This window comes from Lipophrys pholis, assembly GCF_963383615.2.
Source record: "Lipophrys pholis genome assembly, chromosome: 5".
NCBI classification, from domain to species: Eukaryota; Metazoa; Chordata; class Actinopteri; order Blenniiformes; family Blenniidae; genus Lipophrys; species Lipophrys pholis.
In genome coordinates, this window is record NC_137628.1 from 5,700,442 (window position 1) to 5,718,863 (window position 18,422).

Consider the following 18,422-nt stretch of genomic DNA (forward strand, 5'->3'; position numbering starts at 1 on the left):
GAGGAGGAGGAGGGGGAGGAGGAGGAGATGCGGACAAACATCCAGAAGAGCTGCGGAGCTGCAGGACTTTTCTCTCCGACCGGGAAACGACTTGTGGAAGATTTTTTCAACCGGTTTCAACTGTAAGTCCGACCACTTTTATACTTTCATTTATTGTATTTGCTTGTTTTTCAGATTACATGCAATTCAATTTTCATAGAAAGTTACAACCTGTCACTTTTCTTGAAGTTTAAGTTAGAATTTAACCTCATTTTGGTTCATGTAAATAAACGAACTTTTTGTAGGATTTACATTTTAACACGTATGTTTCCATTAATTTAGTGTCACGAACTTTTTTCAGTTTCCTCATAAACGCGTATTTAGTTTTCTGGTAAAAACGTGGGTACAATCTTGTTGCCAGTAGTTGTTGTAAGTTTCATTCAGGAAGCTTATCTAACCGTGTGCCATCAGCCTTCCTGAATAAAGTTTGAATCTGTTTTTATCTTCCAGTATTCTCGCTCTTAAATCATTACATCGATAAAGTATTAAAGGCATGTTTTGCAACGTTTACAACAAAGCGTCACAACACCCCGTGCACTTGTATCTGTGGCCACCAGGTGGTGCCCTTGCTGCATGTTTGTGCCTGAGTCAGTCACAAACCTGTGGATTCTCTTGTGATTTCAGGAGAGTCTGAACATGACTGAAGGAACCATCATCCAGGATCTGTCAGGGCCCCCCCAGCTGTGTGCAGAGTCCAGGTCTCAGGGGGGGCCGGGGTCCTTCACCGACGAGGCCGTCTCCATCCTGACCTCCACCAGCCAGCTGGCCCGGACTCTGCTGGGCCGCACCATGGCCATCAAACGCAAAGATAGTGAAGCTGTGGCAGTCAGCAGCTGCGATGAAGACAGCAGCAGCAGTGCACGCCGCAAACGAGAGTTCACCCCACACGAGAAGAAAGACGAAGGCTACTGGGACAAGAGGAGGAAGAACAACGAGGCTGCCAAACGCTCCAGAGAGAAGCGGCGAGCCAATGACATGGTGTTGGAGAGGAGGGTGTTGGATCTCCTGGAGGAAAACGCCCGTCTGAGGGCCGAACTTTTGGCCCTCAAGTTTCGCTTTGGCCTTGTGCAGGATCCGTCTGATGTGTCCATCCTCCCACTGTCTGCACCCATCTTGTCTCGCACAACTTCACATTACTACCAGGCTCACAGTGACGGGCCCTCGCACATCAACACGCAGACCAGCGGCAGCAGCCATCACATCCACCCGCAACCTCAGCCTCCACAGCAGGGTGTCATCTACGGTCTGAGGGCAGCCGAGCCTCTGAGTCAGACCGAGGAGTCCGGGGTCTCCACCTCCTCCAGCTCAAACGTGGGAAGCCCTGTGTTTTTCGATGACTCGCTGGGTGAGTACAGCAGGCCTTCTGTGAGGGAGCTGGTGGAGGAGCAGCCGGGCTGCGGCTCACACGTGGAGGCCGGCGAGAGTCATTACGCAAACAGACAGGACTCGCCTGAAGGTCTGAGGAGCCTCCCGCACAAGCTGCGCTTCAAAGGCCCTGTGGGCAGCGGCGACGTAGGGGAGACATGTCCATCGCTGGAGAACAGGCACAGAGGCCCCCCGGTAGCCATGGTGGGTCCCAACATCCAGATGAGGAACCAGCAGCCGACTGCTTCGGACGGTCGGGTGCAGGCTCATGCTGCCTGGCCCAGGGAGGAGGCCTGTGGTGGACTCGTGCAGCAGCATCACGCTGCCTCCTCTGGATATTATACCTCCTCCGTGCCACAAAACTCAAGAGACATCAGGTGTTCGGCAGCAGAGGACGTCAACCTCAGGTCGCAGATCAGCTGTTTGTCTCAGGAAGTGGCTCAACTCAAGCGACTTTTCTCCCAACAGCTGCTTACCAAGATTTCCTAAAAGCTGAGTAGAGGAGGGTTCAGATCCCGACTGAAGCCAACACATCTCTTCACACCAATCAGCTCATAAACTGTTCAAGCGGCTACCTCAACAACTACAGGGACACAACAACAGGATCATTTAGAAATCCAGATCGAACCCACCGGACAGATTCCAAACCTCCCGATACTTGTTTGAAACACTGGAAACAAATGTTGGATATTCTAATCACACCGTGCAGCAGCTGTAATCCTTCCCTTACCACTCATAACACACGTGTGCGACAATTACCACATCTGTTTTCACTCTTGTTTTGTTTGTGACATTAATCTGTAATCGTGTGATAAATGTGATTAAAATAACTTTTTGGAGTGACTGTCTGAATCACTATGCTCGTATGTCTATCTCATGCCAGTGTCTCTGTATTATTCTGTTTGGAGATTATATTTGAAATCAGGATGATCCGTTTCCTGTACAAGTTCATTGGAATTACTGAGAGCAATGAACCGAATGTAAACTAGAGATAAGATGTGCTGTCGAAAACTGACAGAGACAGAAAAGAAAAAAACCCCAAAAGCAAACACAATACATCAAAGTTCCTGTTGAGTAGGTGTGAATGCAGCATGAATCTAAAATAGTCCCGGTCTTGAATAACTTGTCAACAACTCCTTCAGAAAGCAGACAAACAAATTCTAACATGGAGACGAGAGCACAGGCTTCTGTGAAAATCTGAAATGTGTGAAATCTATGACAAACAGTGACTTCCCTGCTGTGTGGAGTTTGAATGTTGCATGGTCTCCCTGCATGCACAGGGTGGGGGATGGAGGGGGGGTTTCTGGTCTTGTGATGGACGGCCGTCCTGTCACGGATGTCCCCTGCGTTTACCGCCGCTTCAGCTGCGAGAGAAACTGCCATTGGCTCCTGCCCACTGCAACACTGACTTACCCACAGCAACAGTACAGGATGAGTGAATGAGTTGGATAAAGTCACAACGACAACAAGAAGGTCAAAACGTTGAATCTTGTCTTCTCAAAATCCCAGATTTGATCCTAATATTTCAAATGAGTTAATGACGTTTTGACTTTAATCTCAAAATGTTGAATAAAAGCCATTGTTCCACGTCCATGTTTCCACTTAAGAAGATTAGAGAGCGCTCAATCTGCTTTTAATTTCACAGCATTAGCAGAATGTGCGATAACACGCTGCCTCTGAGGATGTGTTTTGAATATGTCTTGATACTCTGAGCCATGAATATATCAGGTTAATCAAAGGTGACAGTTGCATGAAGAAATGTAAACTCAGATGATTGCTTCAGATGTGGTTCCTTTTTGTCGTGTGCTGAATGTGCATTTGCGCATGAACTGTGCTGGATTGCTGCAGGTGATCTGTGCAGGGGTAACACATTAGCTTCTTTGTCTTTGCTTTAAACACAGCTTTACAAGCACAAAGACCTCCGTGTGGCTGCTCCCATGCCGCGCCGAGGTTACAGATCTAAATGGGACGGTGAGGAGTGGGCCAGTGCCAAGGAGAGAGGGGTGAATGCGGTGAGAGGCTCGAGACTCTGCGTGACTCATCTCGCACGTCAGCAGAAGCAAAGCTATTTTTAGAGGCTTGAAGCAGCTGCGGTGGAGACAGATTGGTCCATATGGAAGTGAAGGATACAGGTCCAGAGTACATCAACACCTGGAAACAGCACAGGTCTGCAAAACCGGCACCACAAACATGGAGGTAGAACACACTGTGGAAACAAGAAGGAGCCAAGAAGGGCCACAGATTATCTGAATTATTACATTCCGACTGATTATATGACTGAATGTCAATGTTATGTGTCACTCATAAATAATTCCAAAGTGAGCGTTCAGTGCTGCTTGACCAACAGCAGGTGGCGCCAGAGGCGTTCATCAGCCTCATTCATTCGTTCATTCATTCATTTGTTCATCCACAGCAGCGATATCGTCTGGGGAGAACTCCTGCATCGTGCTCATGGTTCTACCACAACAAGCAGAGATCACGTTTGGTGCAGGAGGCAAAACATTTTTGTTCATGCAAATGATTTTAAATGACCTCCTCACAGGCCCAAACAGAAGCATGTGGTCAAACAGGCATCATCAGACATCAACAGCTGCATTGAGTTGCTGTATTTTTGTTTTTGTCTGCGCGCACACTGCACACATGGAATCTTTTGTGTCTGACGAGTCTTGCTGCAGACCAGTCTGCAACACCCCCCACCCCCCACCCCCCACCCAAACCCTCAGACTTGCAGGAAGGAGTGAAAGGCTTGTGGTTGCTAGGCAGGCACCACCACACCACAGTTGCCAGGGGAATGCCTGCATGCAGAGGCAGCTGGAGAAGTGCAGGAGTGTGTTGGGGGTTGGTGGTTCTACCATAAGGAGTGGTTGGAAGAGGAGGAGCCAGGCAAGTTCAAGGCCGCCGTTTCCTCAACGCAGTAATGGTGGTGGTGGTGGTGGTGTGTGCGTGTTTGGTAAGCTGGTGCATGTGTGTGTGTGTGTGGAGCCAGACAAAGCAGGGGGATGGGATGTGAGTGTGATGGAGCATTGGAAATGGATGTGTGTGCTTGATACCATGCAGGGCTGACGCAACTGCACATGAAATATGGTGGCGATGAGAACACTGGGCTTTGTGGGATAATAAATAAAAAGCTCCTTAGCAGATCCCACTTCACGAACGGATAAACAATATCAAGGATGTAGCATTATATCTATAATATGTGCAATATATTTAATCCTGTTTCAGTGTTAATTCGAGGTGAAATGATGCCAAAATGTCAGTATGAAGAAAACAACAAATGCAATTTGAAGATTAATGAATGTCAAGCCACACATTAAGCTGCAAAAATCACAACACGAATCCAAATGTGTGAAACCTTGAAATAAATGTTCCAAGATTAAGATCTCTTCAGTCAGATATACTCTTTACATTCCTACAGCTAAAAATGCTTTGAACTTGCAGAGCTTGACCTTCCATAGACAACAATGCCAGGGGAGTACATAATGTTAAGTGATACACACTTATGAGGGACGAGGCATCATTTTAAAGCTCATTTCCACTGATAAAGGGGCTTTTCTGTCTGTGATAAAAAAAAATAAAAAAAATTGCATCGTAGTCGGTGTGAGTGCAGGACTCCAGCTTCGCTGTAGTTACCCAACAAAACAGAAGGCTCACCATTTTAAACACGGGACAGGAGTAGATTAGTCGCTCGGCAGTTAAAATCGGAGATTTTTACATTCCACAGAATAATAGCAGCATATCCTGAAGTACTTAAAAATACTGTGTTTCAGCTGTTACAACTGAGTTCAGGGGATGAACAATGACATTTACAATCAGTCCAGAAAGAAAGTTGTAAAGGCAAATATACAAGAGGATCTGCAGCACAAAGGGCTTTACAGGGGAATAAAAAAACAATAAAAATCAAACTCACGTTATACTTTGCATTACTGCATGCAAGCATTGCAAATAATAAATATGTGTCCATTTAGATACTTCATATTCTGTGAAATTAGATGCAGCTTAAATTTTTCGGCGGTATAAACCTCGATGACATACACATTTGAACACAATGAACATGTTCATTTTCTCCATTGTGTGGAAATAAAAATGAAATATTTTGAGCCTTGTATGGCTTCACTATCGCAAATTTAGCTTGTAAGTCCATCCAGCCATCTTCTGTTCCGCTACTGTCTACTTACTGCAGCAACAATGCAGATTTCCCCTTTGTGAGGAGAATAAAGGAATATATTATCTTATCTTATCTTAGTTGAACAACAAAGTGCTGGAGTGAGGCGCTGAAGCCAAAACAGGTTCTGCATCAGGCCATTTAGAGCCAGCAATTATAGAACTTGGGATTGATAAAGTATTTCTATTTTTAGTCTATGTTATTCTGGGATTGTGGGGTTTGAAGCCCGTGCCCCTGGAGAAAACCCACATATGCAGAGAGAGAACATGAAAACTCAGACTGGGGTGACTCTTGCCGTGAGGTCACAGTGCAAACCACTGCACCATATGACCAGCTTAAAAGCAACGCAAGTCCAAAATATAGTGTCTTCACATGTTTTCTATGTTTTGAGCCATAACTATCCAATATAGGGTTATGGTGGACAAGGCCATACTTATCAAAAACATAACTTCAAAATAAAGATAACTGAGTAAACTATTAGCTTTTCCAGTCTAGATGCATCTGCATTTAAGCCATAACCTTTTTTTAGAGTCCAATTCAAGCATCCAAATGTTATAGAAAAAGAAAATAAATCAAGCAATGCATTCAAATTTTACTGGCCTGTGTCGAATTATATTAATTGCCACCTTTAGCTTTAAAAGACACCACAAAAACAGTTTTTGAGCCTTGAGGTTTCCATTCTGGGGACATCAAACGACCCTGGCAGGATATATGAGAATGAATAGGTTTGCCCATAAAGAGTCACCAGGAGAACACATACAGGCTCATAACTGCGTACCAGTAAAATGAGAAACAGTTGTTGGACTTCTCATTACAAGGTGTCAGTGTAACAGTCCAATGGCAGTTATGAAGACAGGACGTGGAAAAGGACAGGACGGCTGAACAATAAGAGCCGCTTTAATAACACGCACAGGGGAGGGAAGGAGAGAGAGAGGGGGAGAGAGAGAGAGAGAGAGAGAGAGAGAGAGAGGACAAAAAACGTGACTAGGCAGCCTAAGAGCTGTTATGCAACCGCTGACCTACTAACACATATCTCTAGAAAGGGAGCCGGGGAAACTGGAGCAAAGTGTCCGGCAGCGCGCAGCACACAAGCAGCCCGAGCCAAGAGCCGCAGAGCCGCACCGAAGCGACCAGCCGAACCGAGCCGAGCCGAGCCGAGCAGGCAGAGCAGCACCACGGGAAACTTTCTCTGGCATTTCTCGCCGCTTTTCGGGAGGGTTTGCCTCTAAAGACACACAGACACGCTCACACTCACAGACGGCAGCAGGAGGAAACGGGAGCGAGACAGCTTTTGTGTCGGGGAAGCCTGAATCTCTTCTGCGCTCGTCCGGGACAACAGAAAAAGGTTTGTTTTGACTGCGTGTGGCTCTTTATTCTGTTTCTGTGTTTTCATTGTGCTTTTTTTGTTGTGTTTTTTCCATTTGTTGCGGTTTGCTTTATCCTTTCATGCGGGAGTCGTGATGATGCGCGTGGCCGGTTATTGTTCACATGGCGGCTCTGAGCTCGAGCTTCGCCGGCATCCGTGACTTTCACGCGTTTGCGGCTTTTTTTTTTTTCTTTTTTTTTTCTCCGTAAAATGCGGCACTCGGGGGTTAAACGCACCACTTTTGCTTCTTTTTAACGCGTCCCCCCCCCATCCCCCCATCCCCCATACCATTGTGTACAAGTAATAAAAATGAAAACGTGGTCGGACATTATGCATTCAATGTCAAGGTAATTCGCCCTCCCGGTGGTGTTTTCCAGGGAACGGGGGCAGCTGGCGCGCGCCGTGCGCTTAAATGCAGACACAGTGTCCTCTATTATCTGCTGCACGTGGCGTGCTGTTGTTCGTATCTGCGTCTTGGGGAAATGTAGGTCACTAGATCAGTGTAGTAACCGAGCTATTAGTGCAAAGGCTGGGCTGGAATTTATCCTCCCCCATTTTATTGAAATGATCAGAAAACTCGTGTTGGGAGTGAAAGGTGCAAGAAATTTTTTTTTTTTTTTTTTTTCCCCTAAGACACATACATAATAGAATAATAATAAATTCTACGTGTTTTCACTCAATTCCATTCGTTTGCCAAGCGACAAAAGCAAGTTTAAGTGTTAAAAGCGGAAAATATGTACTAAATGCGTGAAAAGTGAGTCACTGGGTGACTCTTTTGCCTCACAAGGTGTGTTAAGTAAAGCACAGAGCTCTGCTTTGAGGCGGTTGGAGGGTATGACATAACCAGCACACAGCAGGGAGAAGCAATAAACAGCAGCTCCCTCCTGGGACAGAGAGGCCTGTAATTGATTCCCGTTCACACCCTGCACTCTCTCTTCCCATCATCCCTATGCATCCATCAACTGTTATTCCTAAAACACTAAGCCTTCATGCTCCAAACTGTATTTTAGAGACGCTTTCATCTGTGATGTAACATGGCAGCTCGGTGTCTGTGGGCTATTTTTAACTTGCTTAGTCTTCCTCTTCTCCAAAAGCAAATATGGCACAGGGAACAAAAAAAAAAAAAAAAAAAGAAGCTGCTTTAACACCTATTTGTTTTTCTGGGATCTGGTTCAAAGCTGGCCTTCCAAAATCTCGCTGAGGTCTTGGCGTGACTTTGTGGTAAAATTAGAATACTAAAGTGAACATTGAGGATGTGATGCAATGCATGGAAACTCCTGTCTGGAGAAGTTCTGAGTCCGCCCGCTGCCAGCTGGTCTACTTTCAGAGTCATCTGCACCGCTCTGTCCCAGCCAGCTCTCCGAATATAGGTCAAACCTGAATCTGGGTGAGGAGACACATGAGGTTTACAGGGCAGGCGGTGGACTACTTTGACTACTTGGGCTGGTGCTCTGACATGAGACTGAGTTTTCCTGAGGACACATTCAGTACAACTATTTTCTCTGGTTTTCTTTAGTTTTTTAGTAGTTTATTTCTTTTTAAACTCTTCATTTGTAAAGTGAAACTGTGCTCATCAGCTGACAGTAAGTAACTGAAATCTTTTGCCTTGTGACATGTGACTAGAACTCAGGTTTAATAGAAGTGTGTTAACTGAGTGTACAGATTGGAAAACTAAAGTCCGGGTCGAGTCATCGCGTATGTGACCTTCACTTCACGGCGGCTTTAGTTAGATATTACTTTTGCTCGGTGTTAACTGGCATGTAGTCATGTAGGTCTGACGGGGAATGCGTGGATTCCTGACTTCCAGTTTTGTTTGACATAAAGCCACGGGGCAAAATGGAGGCTTCCCAGCCAGGGCCTCTCCACGTGTGTGGCGTCGGATCATTTGAAAGGTGGAGGAAGGGAAGAGGATGGCTTACATTTTACTCACACTTGCCCCGGAGAGGGTCAAAGGTGAAGCATTCCTTCCTGAGCAGCAAGTGCTTGTGAACTCCCTCTTTTTTTTTTTTTAAGTAAAGAAGAAGAAAAAAAAAAGAAGAAGAAAAAATAAAAGAGAGAGGGGGGAAAAAGCTGCTCGCTGTTGCTGCAATGAATCACTCTAGTAGATGATAAATTTGCCTCTGTACAGAGAGCCAATTACACAATGTACCATGCCCAGTTTGTCTTTATTTTCTGGCAGTAGCCTGGGCTCTAATTCAGAGCACAACATGCACCGAGAGGGAAAGAAGAGATGGGGTGGGGGGGAGGGGAGAGAGGGGGGGGGGGGGGGGGGGGGGGTGGCGGCTGGGCATTTGCAGCCAGTAACCTGTGGCTTCTGCTGCGACGTAATATTCATGGGTTACACAAGCTTTGCTCCGCAACAAGAGACATTCAGAGCACGTACACTACGAGCAACAACAGCAGCCCCTCCCCATGCAGTCCTGAGAGAGAGCCTGTTATACATGAATTTGGCTGCAGAGATGGGTGTGTGCTCTGACGTCAATGCCATCTCCCCGTCTCACACTATCACTTTTCATCTGATTCACATTGTTGTGTGCTGCACAAAGTACCCCCCGGGTTTCTGGAGTGAACAGGGTTCAGTGTTGCGTGGAAATATCTGGGGCTTTCATAATGTCTCTTTTTTTTTCTTTTCTACCCTGATGACGTAGTCAAGTGCGAGTCCTCTGCTCATCCTACTGCAGATTCTGTAAAATTCCTCTCATGTCCACCAACTGAATTCCTCCCGTCACCCCATCCCTCTCCGTTTCCTCCCTCCCTCACCTCTTTCGGTTGCTCTATTTTTAGAGAGCACTCTAATACTCTCTTTTCCTCTCCTGCCCTCCCTGCCTTGCAGTCCCACTGACCTATTTTATGGCGCACCGTCAAAGCCAGGAGGAGTGTTTACTGCTTAGCGTCGTTTCTAGGTCAGTGGGACAGACGTATGCGCGCTTCCTCCTTCCCGCCCGCCTTTGTTTCGTCCGCCTCTCCCTGCTTGTCTTCGCGAAAATTATCCAGGATTTGAAAAGGGAGGAGGGTTGGGGGGGGGGGGGGGGGGGGGAGTCTGATTCCACATTTTTCCACATCTGTTAGTGGTTATCTTCAAATCCCTTTATGTTCAGCGAAGCTTCACACAAGTTTGTTGAGAAAAAGAAGCAAAGAAAAACACAGCGAAAAGTAACTTGAGGGCATGTCTGCCGCATAACATTACGCTCGTGATTTAGATAAATGAAGAATTATTTTAAAGCAGTTTTCAAGTAGTTTCAATGTCACGGCGTGGCTTTTTTCTTGAAATTGAGATTATGTAACCGGGTCAATGACAGCGAAGGGAACAGGCAGACGTAACAGGTCGAGAGACGAACACCTCGAGTTAGATAATAACTTGACACTGAAGCAGGATGTTTACACTGCAGGAATAATACTCATAAGTGAAGGTCAGTGGAGTAAACGAAAGCACCTTTATTCTGCTGTGTTTGAGAAATTGGCGTTTTTTTATTTTTTGCCCTCTCTCCATTACTGATTAAATGACAGGAATTACCTCTTGACAAGTCTTTGTTCAGCTGAAGTGTTCACTCACCAAATGAAATGAGAAAAAAAGAAAACACAAAGTAAATACAGGAGCACGAAAAGAGACCAGAAGCTGCTTGCAGTTTGTTCAGTTACACCGTGAAAATCATCAGAGTGACTTTTGTGAGACGTAATTGTAGCTCTAAATTATTCTTTGATAACAGCAACACATGTTCAGTAAGAACTGACCTCAGCAGAAATGCCCCGTAGTTAAACACCAAATCACAAAATAGCTTCAAATAACAGCTCTTTCGGCAGAATGTTTAAAGGAAGTTAAGAAGAATCTCCAATGACAAAATGTCATGTTTGTGCTCCGTTAAATTCCAGCATTGCGAATGTGAAGCAACACTAGAGTCATTGTAGCCCATGGGCACAGTGACCTAGATTATTACATACACTGTGTGTGTTGTGCGTGCGTGTGCCATAAAAAAAATGTTTTCGTGTTTGTACGTGACTCCACCGCTCAGCGTAACGATGTGTTATTAACTAATGCATATCAACTATGAAATGCGGTGCGGTGAGGGAGGCAAAAAGGAGTCGTGCATTAAACAGGAGAACGTCTAGTGATTACATAACCACCAGACTGCCGTCAACATCCGACTGAGCTGCGGTTCGCATTGTTTTTAACTTTATTGATGCAAGAGCTGTTCGGCAGGCAAGGTTTCCTGTCGACGTTACATAAGGAAGTCCGGCAGCTTGTGTCATTTCAAAGAGCAGAAAAATGTAGAATCACTCCGCATTATCCCCAGTTTTTAAGAAATTATTGGAAAAAAATTGGAATTGTATTTAAGTATCCAAAAATGCACCGTCCTACAACTTCATTAATGCAGAGTCAGAGCGATCAGTGTCATCGCCCGCTCCCCCCTCCCACAGCTGTTTATCTATCAGCCTCTGCGTAGCTTGTATCAGGTCAGCCTGCCTCAATCCCTGTTATGTGACAGTGGCGTCTTACACAAGAGCCCTGCTGCTGCTGCTGCTGCTGCTGCAGCACATGTTTAGTCCCAGAATACTTGAGTGTGTGCGCTAATACTCAGACTCTGCAATCCACTGTGGTTGTCTCTTCAAAGTCCAGGGAAACAAGCACTGTCTAAAGATTGTCAACGCAGGCTGATTTGAAATAAACAACCTGCATATTGATCTGAATGTGTTTGTGTCTTAGTTCATTTGTCTCATTTGACTTGCATGTAGAAAATTTGCCACAATGAACCTCCACTAGTTTACAGCTGATCTGACTTGTTTTCTTTCTCTCTTCCCCTCCCTCTTTTTCAAACCCAGTTTGTGATCATCAAGCCGCAGTGCTGAGTCTGGATCCTCCAGGAGCCCTGAAGTAGACGGACTGACCTACATCCTGCATCAGACACAGAGAGAAGCAGGGCACGTCCTGACAGGCATCACATCGCTGTAGATTGAGAAAGACACTGATAAACCCAAAGTCACCTCCAGCGAGACTCAAGACTCTTCGCCCAAAATAAACACTTCAATCTTTTTTTTTACCCTCCAAGTTCCAAACACTACTTCAATGTCTGAGGTTTTCGTGGAGTTTCACCTCTTTTTAATCTTCTTGGCTAACTTAGACACTTGAACGTTTCCATTTTGAAATAAAAGGAAATCAATGAGGCCATCCCTCCGAGGAGCACAAATACCTCACCCAGAATTTTTTGCTGATCCTGCGACATAGGTCAAATCCCTTTGTAATAAAGCGGAAGGGTCGGATAGTGTCACATCTTTTTTCCCTCCCCCCCCTTTTGCCCTCTGCTAGAGTCACACTCTGGCCCCCATCTGGGAAAAAATGGAAAGTCTGAGTCTACACCTTCCATCCACCAGCAACAAAAACACCATGGACGTCGAAAGCTTTTCTCCGTACAGCGCCTCGCTGCCGTCTCCTCTTTCTGAGGGCGGGGAGCGGAGCGGCCGCCAGTCAAAAGGTTCCAAGCCCAACGTCACCTCCCGTCGCAAGCGAGAGTTCATTTCTGATGAGAAGAAAGATGCTTCCTACTGGGAAAAGCGGAGGAAGAACAACGAAGCGGCCAAGCGCTCCAGGGAAAAGCGTCGCCTCAATGACATGGTGTTGGAGAACCGGGTCATGGCGCTGAATGAGGAGAACGTACGTCTGAAGACGGAGCTCCTTCAGCTCAAGTTACGCTTCGGCCTCATCAGCACGGCCTCCTACATGGAGAAAAGTCAGCAGATCTCCAACAGCGTGGCTGATGCCAACAGTGGTAGCAACGGGAGCAGCAATGGTACCCCGAACAGTAGTGCCTACCTCTCGAGCAGTGGCTACTCCAGCGCCTCACAAGTGATGCTGAATTCAGACTCTTCTGAAACGGAACAGTCGAGCCGTGGCGAACGACTCACTGCGCTCCACAAGTACTCTCCCCGGGGTTCCGTGTCTGACATGTCTGACGGTTCCTCCAGAGACAGCCCCGAACCCATGGGCTACAGCATAAAGAAGGAGCCCTCAAGCATGGAGATGGCGGAACTGGAAAGCAGCAGGATTCCCAATGGCATCACTAATGGGATTACCAATGGACTTCCAAGTGGGGCTTACCATGGCAACCACGCTGCTCTGGTTTCTCCTCACCAGCAAAGCGCCCAAGTGGCTGATAATCCGATGGACTACCAGCATCACCAACAACAACAGCAAATCCACATGGAGGCCTCCAGTCCTGCCCCTCAGGCCACCTCTGCACAGAGGAGCGTGATCTTGTACCGCTCCAGTAGTGGTTGTTACCCCATGGAGAGCCAGAGGCCGGAGGAGCAGCAGACCCAGCAGAGCAGAGCGTCTCAGCACAGTCAACACAGCTTAAACTCCAAGTTCTCAGACTGCTCCATGACCATCACAGAGGTCGCTGAGAAGCTTGAGAGGACAAAGACCATGGACTCGCCACAGTATGAATACACCAACGATCACGACGAATCCACAGAGGAGCTGCAGCAGAGGTATAGTCACAACATCCAGCAACAGCGCGACAGCCCTTATCGCTGCAGCTACCAGGGTCAGAGCAGTCTCCAGCACACTGAAAGCCACCAGAACCCTTTCGCCCCTGATCTGGTCCACAACGAGGAGGGCAAGTCCTCTTTCATGCAGCATAATGGCTACCTCAACACACTGGACGAAGAGCCCCCAGTGCTCACCTATGAGGGAGGCCCCCGATCTGACAGTTACTACCAGGAGAACTCCAACAAAGACACCTCCTCAAGTGACGGAGACCCTCGTAGCTCTGACAAGGAGGGCTCCACCGACGACGAGTCCCCCTCCTCATCTGCCTCCGACATCAGCAACTACCACCAGAAAACAGAAGGAGCCGGTGGTTTGCATGGCGAGTACCAAGCGGAGGTCAAAGGCACAGCGCTGCCCCACAAGCTCCGCCTCAAGTACAGAGCCTTCTCTAACGCGCCGAGCGGGATGGAGGCCATGGTCAGCACATCCATGTCCCCGTCTCCCACCCTGCCCCAGCACCCTTACCTAGCTCTGCCCAACAACCACCACGGCAGCCATGCCAACGGGGACAGCAAAGAGGTGGAAAACGAGACTCGGTACACAGAGGAGGCGAAGCCTTCTGCGAGTGAGCGGGCGGAGGCGAAGAAGGAGGGAGGGAAGAAGGGATCCAGCAGCGGGAGGGGCGGGCGCAACAAGAGGCGAGAGTAAGGAGCAGCAGCTCCAGTCACCTCTTTGTTGTCTGCAGACAACCGTGACTCACGTTGGCACCTTGCAAGACAGACAATACGCCAGCGACGTGTGTGCGAGGTGTAGTTAAAATGTGATTCCACCATCAGATTTCACTGTGTCACCTAAACCCCCCCCCCCTCCCTTTACGCTCTCCTACCTCCCACCCATCTCTCCGATTAAATAGAACAAGGTTCACGAGGGATGCGACAGAATGAAACTCTCCAGAGCTGAAGTTGAAGATAATTCCCATTCTTCAATAATTCATCATTGTAAACTGCCTTCTTGGTTGGCCAGTGTTTGCTGTGGCATTATGGGAACATTCCTTTAACCAAAGACACACATCCCTCCTTTAATATCTCCTCTTTTTGGCAAAGAGTTACATTCTTCCCTCCCTCTTACTCGCCCTTCTTAACCTTCAGCACACAAGTCCCCTTCACTTCTTGAAGCACTTAGATTGTATATTACTGTGACATATAAATTTGCATATATGGAATATATATTTTAAGAAGAAAATTGTGTCAAAGAAAAAAAAAAAAAAAGATGCGGAAGTTGTAAACTTTAAAAAGTGATCTGTTTGTTATTTTAAGACACCATGTACAGTTCCTTCCCTTTTTTTGTCTTAAAAATGCCTCAAAGATGAGCCACAACTTGTGAAACAAACAAAAAAAAAAAAAAAAAAAAAGGAGAAAGGTACATTTTTTTTAAGATTGGGATCCTGGTTCAGATGATCTGAGCTGTTTGACACTCAAAAGTTGTCATGGCCAGTGATTTTTTTTATATATATTTTTTTTATTTTGCATATCAGTCCAGACTATGCAGTCACACACTGCTGCTGGCAGAAAATTGACAAGCACAAGGCGAGCCTTGTTTGCCAGCCATTCGGCGAGAAATCAATAGGGGTTTGTTTTTTTTGGTTATTTTTTTAAAATCCAAGGCAACAATTGTCTAATGAGTAAAATGGCTCTCCAGTCGCAACCAGCAAAGCTGCTCTCTCTTCATAAGGTGCCTCTTTATTGTGTTGTTACTCGTCCCCCTCACCTCCGCACTGACCTGTTTTAGCTCCAGTAGCTGCAGTAGAACTTTCAGTATGTACAAGTTGAACTGTCTCACTTCCTGGTGCCTGCCTCTGGCCACTATGTATAAATGTAAAATTGTCTCTATCTCTTGTATACTGCTGTCATTATTTTATTATTTTATTAATATTGTTATTTTCTATTGTATTCGGTTATTATTTTTTTGGGCTATTATTATTATTATTATTTTTATTATGTGTATTTTTCTGTCATCCATGTGTGTCATTTTGCTCTCTGCTCTTCCTCGTGCTGTGTATTTACCCCCATGCTACACTTGACCCCCGGCTACCATTTGTACTCCGTGTTACTGTAAAACTGTTGTCGTTTGCCGAAAGGCTTTTTTCCCCCAAAAGTGGAAGGGGAAAAAAAAATGAAAAAAAAATTGAACAAGGCTTGTCCAGAAGTGATTCTGTATCGCTATACTTCACGTGGATATGCAAATGGTTTTTAAAAAAAAAAAAAAAAAAAAACCCACACTCATTTTTGATAAAATGGGTGGGGGGCGTGAAAAAAAATAAAAAGGTTGTTGAACTTCTGTACGTCTCTTTTGGACTTCTTGAGTTGCTTTTTGGAAATGCATCAGCAGAGTGACACGAGCACAGAGCAGAGCAGGAGAGGAGCGAGGAGCTGATTCATCGGCTCAGACTGGAACATCCCAGTCTGCATCCAGCACGCACAACCAGCCAGAAAAACAACTTCACCACTTCACGCCGCCCACCAGCAAACCTCTACCGAAATAACTCAAACGGACACTGGCGTGAAGCTGCTGGATAAATATTGACAGACTTGAAAACTGCAAAATAAATCACAAAATACACTTATAAAACGGCTGTTTGCCTTCAAAGTTGTTGGTGTAGGAAAGTGTTAGAAAATCAAGAAAAAGAGCCAAAACATTTACTTCATATATATATATATATATACATATTTACAAAATAAATAATCTATGTCCAAGTATACACACACCTATTTCACAAACATGCTTATCTAAATACGCATATATAACACTTATACAGTATCTAATTCTGCAAGACTGAAAAGGGGAAGGAAGAATTTATACTTACTTAATCTTCCCCTTTGTTCAAAATTCAATAATCAAATTTTCTAATCATTCTGCTAACTTAGGTCAACTTTTTTACATTGATGACTTAGTAAAGACATTCATTCAGTTTACTACTACACAACTAGAATATAAACAGAAATCATTTAATTCCACTAAAATGTTCGTTACATCTTAGAGCAACAATTAAACAAAATTTATAACAAGTTTTCTTCAAAGACAAGAAAAACCTGCCAATCTAAAAATATTACAGATTAGTTCATTGTTTCTACAAATTAATGTTTAAGATAGTTTTATGTTTTTTTATGAGTGAGAAGGTATAATTACAAAGAATAAAGCACAAAGGGCCTGAAAGTAGTCATGTGGAAAAAAAATCTAAATTATATAAATGTTTCACAACAGCTCGACTTGAAGAAAAAACCTTTAATTGTTTTCTTATTTTTAAAGACGAGGGGTTATTATTCTACCAATGAAAGGAGGGGAGCAAACATCAGACCATACATTTCAGTATTTCATAAGAGGTCGGGAAATCTACACTTACATAACCTCACACTAACTGCAAAATGACACAATCGGGTAAATAGGTTTTCCATGGCAGTCAGTTGGGTCGACAACACTCTACATTTGTGTGTGTGTGTGTGTGTGTGTGTCTGTGTGTGTGTGTGTGTGTGTGTGTGTGTGTGTGTGTGTGTGTGTGTGTGTGATATGTAAATATTGATCAGTTGATTGACTCCTTCTGATATGAATAATCCCATTCTGTTGAACCCTCACGTTGAAACTGTAACCAAAATATTAGGAACACCCGTGTGCAGTGTATTCCAGCAACACATCTCTGTAAATACAATCCTAAAGAGATTTATATCGGCCAGATGAGCACAACCGAACAATTCTGGAAAGGCTGAATTTACGACAGAGTTTTTCTATTACATCACGTTAGGTTGTGTAAGCGGACCTCATTTAGATAAGTGCCCAACAAAATTGACTCTCGCAGCGTGACTGAGAGATTAGCAAAGCAAACTCTTTTGCAGTGTTTCAATCAATTCAACAATCTTAGTCCACGCATTCACTCCGTAGTTGACTTTTACTGTCCTCTCAGTTGGGAAGGAACTTTTTTATTTTTATTTTTTTCCCCCCAGCATTTGACCTTTTAAAACCTCATTCGAGATCAAATACATGAAGCGGATAAAAACTTGTGAACAGACAGTTTGAGCACTGAAACGGCGTGTGAGCAATGGTGCACAATTTAACTAAAATAAAAAGCGTTTAGTAGTGAAAGTGAATTTATGTACCTGCTCAAAAATCATGTTAATATCTAGACAATACTGCTCAAGTCCTTTTAATCTACGTGTACGGCAGCCATGCCAGCTTCCAATAAGGCCACCAACAGGAGATTCCAAGTCTCTTCCTGTTGCGAGAGCAAAACCGGTTCTGGCACCGGAAGTCTCTCAATCACATAATATTGTTTGACTAAGCTGCCGAACAGGACAAGGGTTTAAAAAAAAAAAAAAGAAAAAAAAAAAGGAAAAGAAAGTGAAGCCTGCATTAATCAGTAATTTGGTTTCTCATTCTGCAGTCCCCATGCTTTTTATGCTACGTTCATTTTGGGCGCAATACTTTGGTTTTACTGCCTGAAACTTTATGATTTTCTTTCCCTCATCAGCGCTGTTTACTGCCGGCAGCTGATTTTAGAGCCCATAAAGGGCAAACAAAGGTAGCAAATGGCTTTTGAACATAGTGAAGCATTTAGTAGCTAACAAGCCAAACATTTCCCCCGGGAGTTAAAACCAACGCCAAATTAAAAGGAGCGAAAGAGAGAGAGTATTGGATTCACTCTCATCAAATAGCCAGAAACTCAGCTCCAAATTATTGCCGATGTTTCTCCACATCTGCTCGATGTAGAAACAAACAACTGTGTGCAGCTGCCTAACAAGGTGCTGATGTGTCAGAGCAGCTTGTTTGACTCCCTGGAAATGGTCCAAAAACGTGTTTTATTGAACAAGAATATATCAAGATAATCAGGAAGTCAATGGTGACGCCTCAAATGAAAATGAGTTCAATCAAAAAAAACCTTCAAATGCACGGAAAACAACAAAAACTCAGCCGTATTGGTAGTGATATGTGTTGGAAAAGTACTGTACCACTGCTTT

General features: G+C 44.9%; 2 protein-coding genes across 3 annotated transcripts; both read left to right on the forward strand.

Annotated features, from left to right (window-relative positions):
- LOC308109307 (uncharacterized protein) lies at positions 1 to 2,260 on the forward strand. Its single transcript, XM_080462789.1, has 2 exons — positions 1 to 122; positions 664 to 2,260. The coding sequence occupies exon 2, from the start codon at positions 676 to 678 to the stop codon at positions 1,891 to 1,893; it is 1,218 nt and encodes a 405-aa protein (XP_080318915.1). The 5' UTR covers positions 1 to 122; positions 664 to 675; the 3' UTR covers positions 1,894 to 2,260.
- Positions 2,261 to 6,481: 4,221 nt separating this feature from the next.
- Positions 6,482 to 14,695, forward strand: nfil3-5 (nuclear factor, interleukin 3 regulated, member 5). Of its 2 annotated transcripts, none has more exons than XM_080463293.1 (2): positions 6,482 to 6,911; positions 11,751 to 14,695. In XM_080463293.1, the coding sequence occupies exon 2, from the start codon at positions 12,265 to 12,267 to the stop codon at positions 14,122 to 14,124; it is 1,860 nt and encodes a 619-aa protein (XP_080319419.1). In that variant the 5' UTR covers positions 6,482 to 6,911; positions 11,751 to 12,264; the 3' UTR covers positions 14,125 to 14,695. The 2 variants fall into 2 exon arrangements, with proteins under 2 accessions (XP_080319419.1, XP_080319420.1); XM_080463294.1 differs by lacking the exon at positions 6,482 to 6,911 and adding an exon at positions 8,325 to 8,515.
- Positions 14,696 to 18,422: the final 3,727 nt, after the last annotated feature.

Excerpts from the sequence above, each read along its gene's own strand:
- nfil3-5 (XM_080463293.1), top strand. The coding sequence starts at position 12,265 with ATGGAAAGTCTGAGTCTACACCTTCCATCCACCAGCAACAAAAACACC.
- LOC308109307 (XM_080462789.1), top strand. The coding sequence starts at position 676 with ATGACTGAAGGAACCATCATCCAGGATCTGTCAGGGCCCCCCCAGCTG.